This window comes from Gavialis gangeticus, unplaced genomic scaffold (assembly GCF_001723915.1).
Source record: "Gavialis gangeticus isolate Ggan-Ray unplaced genomic scaffold, GavGan_comp1, whole genome shotgun sequence".
NCBI lineage: Eukaryota > Metazoa > Chordata > Crocodylia > Gavialidae > Gavialis > Gavialis gangeticus.
Window position 1 is genome coordinate 6,782,087 of NW_017729023.1, and position 3,660 is coordinate 6,785,746.

Below are 3,660 nucleotides of genomic sequence, written 5' to 3' on the forward strand. Positions count from 1 at the left end.
GGGGGGGGGGGGGGGCGGCCAAAATCCACTCTGTCACATTAACAAAATCAGTGTTGAGCAGCACTATGAACATTGGCTAACCTAAGCTTCTCTTGCCACTTCATAACATCTAACAGGAAACCTGGAGTTTTCCTATGATTGAAAAGCAATTAAGTATGTGAGTTTTCTAGTGCGTAGCTGAACTCTCAAGAGCCATTTTCAGTTATAAGACCACATACTGGTAATCAGAGAAGGAAGATGTAGTTAATATCCGCTTTTGATGAATTAGAAACCTTTCACCCAGTTGGTGGACAACATTTGTTTAGAAAGAGAAAAGGAAATATTTTGTTTTTAAACTCTGGATTTTACAAAAAGGAGCAATATTAAGTAGTGGAATTTTCCCATCTCAGTTTTGGAAAACATAGCCACAGTCTAAGAGTTTATTATTTTTATATGCAGACTAAGCTGTCAGTTATACGTTTTGCTGACTACTCGCATGTATAATTGTGTCTTTTCCTAACCAAAGTCAAGACTATGTCAAAGAACTATGTAGAATATCTATACGATAACTTAAAAAGACATGCACTACTGCTGTCCTCCATCACAAACTAAACTCAGGCTCAGCGAAAGATCACCAAGAGTTCTCATGTATGTGGGTCAATATATGTTTTTACACTAAAACTAATGAAAATTTGTGGTCTTGCAAAACTCAGGTTTCATCTGCTGCTACACCATGACCACTTTAAGGCAATTATATTAATGATACTGGGAAGGGCTGGGGGGAAGGGACAGATGGCAGTGCTTAAATATTTATTTGAACCCAAAGGCTAGTATAAATCTTGACAGAATGGAAGATGCACAAATTAAAAACAAAAAAAAATTAAATTTGTGAGGAGGGGGAAACTCCAGAGTTTCACATAAATATGACAGAGATTTCCATGTAATTGTTGACCATCATGGAAACTGGCAAGTCATGCAGTACTGGCTCTCCTTATTTCCACTTTGAGAGAAATGAGGCCAGAGAGGGAGGGAAAGGCAATGGAGCAAGGGAGAAATAAAGCAGAGTGGGGCATGCAGGGGGAAAGAGAGGGAGATGCTGTGATTAATATTTCTCAGAAAGACTAAAGACTGATAAAAGTACACCAATGCACTGCAACCATTACTTTCCCCATGTAAACAAGTGATGTAGTTGCCAAAAGAAGTCATGCAATAATGAAAGGGAGGGAATGTGTGCGATTATAAATGGGACATAGTCCACAAGACATTTTTTCTATTAATGTATATGTTCTTCATTGTGAAAAAGCCTGAGAACTTGAGTTCTACCATAAAGTTGACTTTTTATTTTTAATTTTGTGTTTCATTACTCCAGTGGATTTCAGACAATACCTTTCTTAGTATTACCAAATTGTCATTTTTGATGGTGAAGAAGTGTATTTTCTTTTCTCACTGAAAATATTTGTGCAAACTCATGGCCCATCTGACAAATGCTACGAAGCCTTATAGAGGGAAGTGTTTAACTTTATAAAACTGACTGGCCTGAATTGATATTTACAGTAACAGAATAAATATGTACCTCAGAGATGAAAACAGTGGGATGGATAGCTGGCCCTCTGTCATCCTGGGTTCTCTATAGTTTTGAAACCTTTATGACTTCAACTAGATTATTAGGACACGATCTACTTAGTTTCAAGTAGCTGCATATTCATCTCTTAAAATAAAAAAAGAATACTTTGTATTAAAAGCTGGAGATCACCTGTGTATGTTATGGCTTTTTTAGTTTAAGGATATAGATATATATAAATTCTAAAACAAGCATCAGTAAGTGTCCTGGGTATTAGTTCATATATTCTGTTTCCAGCAACGTTCAGTACGGTATGTGCTTTGCACCTCAGAAGCGAGTCTGCCAAGGCACTTAGAGAATGTAAGTCTTCTAGGGACTTCATGAGAATGGGCTACAATTGACACAATACAGACCCATCCACCAGCAGTGTCAATTTCCCCACCAAAGAATATTTCCTTTATAAAACACTCAACATGTGTTAAAAATCCACAATAAAACAAAAAAAAAAGCCATTTACTGTGTGTCACTAAAAGACAAAAAGATTTCCCCTAATAAAAGCACAGAGAATTGATCTTGGCTGCCTGTAAGAACAGAACAAAGTTTGTTTTGTTTAAAAAAAAGACCCCAAAACATATCACATGCTTGCTTAAAGAAACAAGTGGTTTGCACAAATCCACCTCCTTTTATCTATCTTTAGAGGTGAGTTTTTCAATCAATTCTTGAAGTGGAGCAAGTTCTCTTCTGTCAATAAGGTTGAATTCCTAAAGGTTAAAAAAAAACCACACAAAATTTACTTCCATTTTAATGTAGCATTAATAACATTTCACATATACAGTAGGAATTTTATTTAGATAAAGCTACTCTGCAGTTTGAGGCCTTCAAGTCTAGTTTTACCTGTTAATGATTGTCAACTAACAAATTGAATCCATAAAGTTAAGGTAGAACATAGCCAACGTTTTACTTCTAGGGCATTAGTTCAGATCCAATCTAGGTCACCATGACTAAATATTATTACCATCTGAGTGCTGTTTACTAGCCTGTGTAAAAAGGATTGGTATCTGTACTCAGGTGCCTCATGGACAAGCACCCATATTACAAAATCTAAAATATTTTACTTCACAACCAAAAATCATACTGATATTTTCTTCAGGGCTCAGGATTGTATTCTGCATAAAAATCTCACCCAACTGCAACTCAAGACAAGGTTTTCCCCCCTAAAGAGGTTGTTCTTTCTTCCAATAGCATTTGAATAAATACATTCTTTGCTGCCTGGTTTCAATTTCCCCTCTTCTACTGGCTACAAGTTAAGTTTTAATTTGATTTAAAAAAAAACAACCAACCAAATAAAAAACATATAGTAATAACTTTTTGTAAGAATGGATAAGAATACCAATAAGGTATTTTAATATCAGTTGCTAGAAAGCTTAAAAGAGCAGATTTTATAATCACCATTTCTAATATATCCCTTCCTCAGTAGAAGGCAATCTTGACTCAGCTGACCATGTGCTAACTTACCTGAACAAAAAATATAAAGTGCTTGAAGGATGTGTTAAGATGTGCCTCTTCTTGCAGTTGGATCACAGGATCAAAGTGCTGGTGGTAAATGTGAGCATAAACTCTAAAGAGACGCTTTAGAATGGTCTTTGCCACAGACATGAAGTTCTTTGGGAAAGGAACACCTAGAAATAACAAAACAGTGAACTTACATAGAAAATTTTCTGAGACAAAGATCACATCTACATGGCTTCAGAAGCTATGATACATTAGTCTGACCTCCCTGCATATCATAGGTAATGAATTTTATTTAATGATTCCACATTAAGCATGTAACATCTAGCTGAGCCCAAATATATTTTAGACAGGCATCCATTCTCAATTTAAAGATGTCTAGTGATAATGACTCTCCCCTTCTCTTGGTGGGTTGTTCCATTGGTTAAGCTACCCTTATTAATAAAAAAAAAAAGAAAAGGGGAAAAAAAGCACTTTATTTCTGGTCTAAATTTGTATAACTTCATCTTCCAGCTACTGGATCCTTTTATGCTTTAGTCCAGGGGTTTCCTGGCGGCCGGTTAAGAAACATGGGAGTCCCCCGGCCAGTCAATGTGCGGGGGGGGGGGGGG

At 36.4% G+C, this 3,660-nt stretch overlaps 1 protein-coding gene across 1 annotated transcript in view; it reads right to left on the reverse strand.

The window, feature by feature from the left end:
- Window positions 1–6: 6 nt before the first annotated feature.
- LOC109297167 (MOB kinase activator 1B) overlaps window positions 7–3,660 on the reverse strand; it is a 31,699-nt gene continuing 28,045 nt past the window's right edge. Inside the window, exons 5-6 of the mRNA XM_019516798.1 lie at window positions 3,056–3,219; window positions 7–2,301 (exon numbers count right to left, since the gene is read on the reverse strand). Coding sequence (XP_019372343.1) covers window positions 2,224–2,301; window positions 3,056–3,219 — 242 coding nt within the window. The 3' untranslated portion in view covers window positions 7–2,223. The remainder of the gene's footprint in view (window positions 2,302–3,055; window positions 3,220–3,660) is intronic.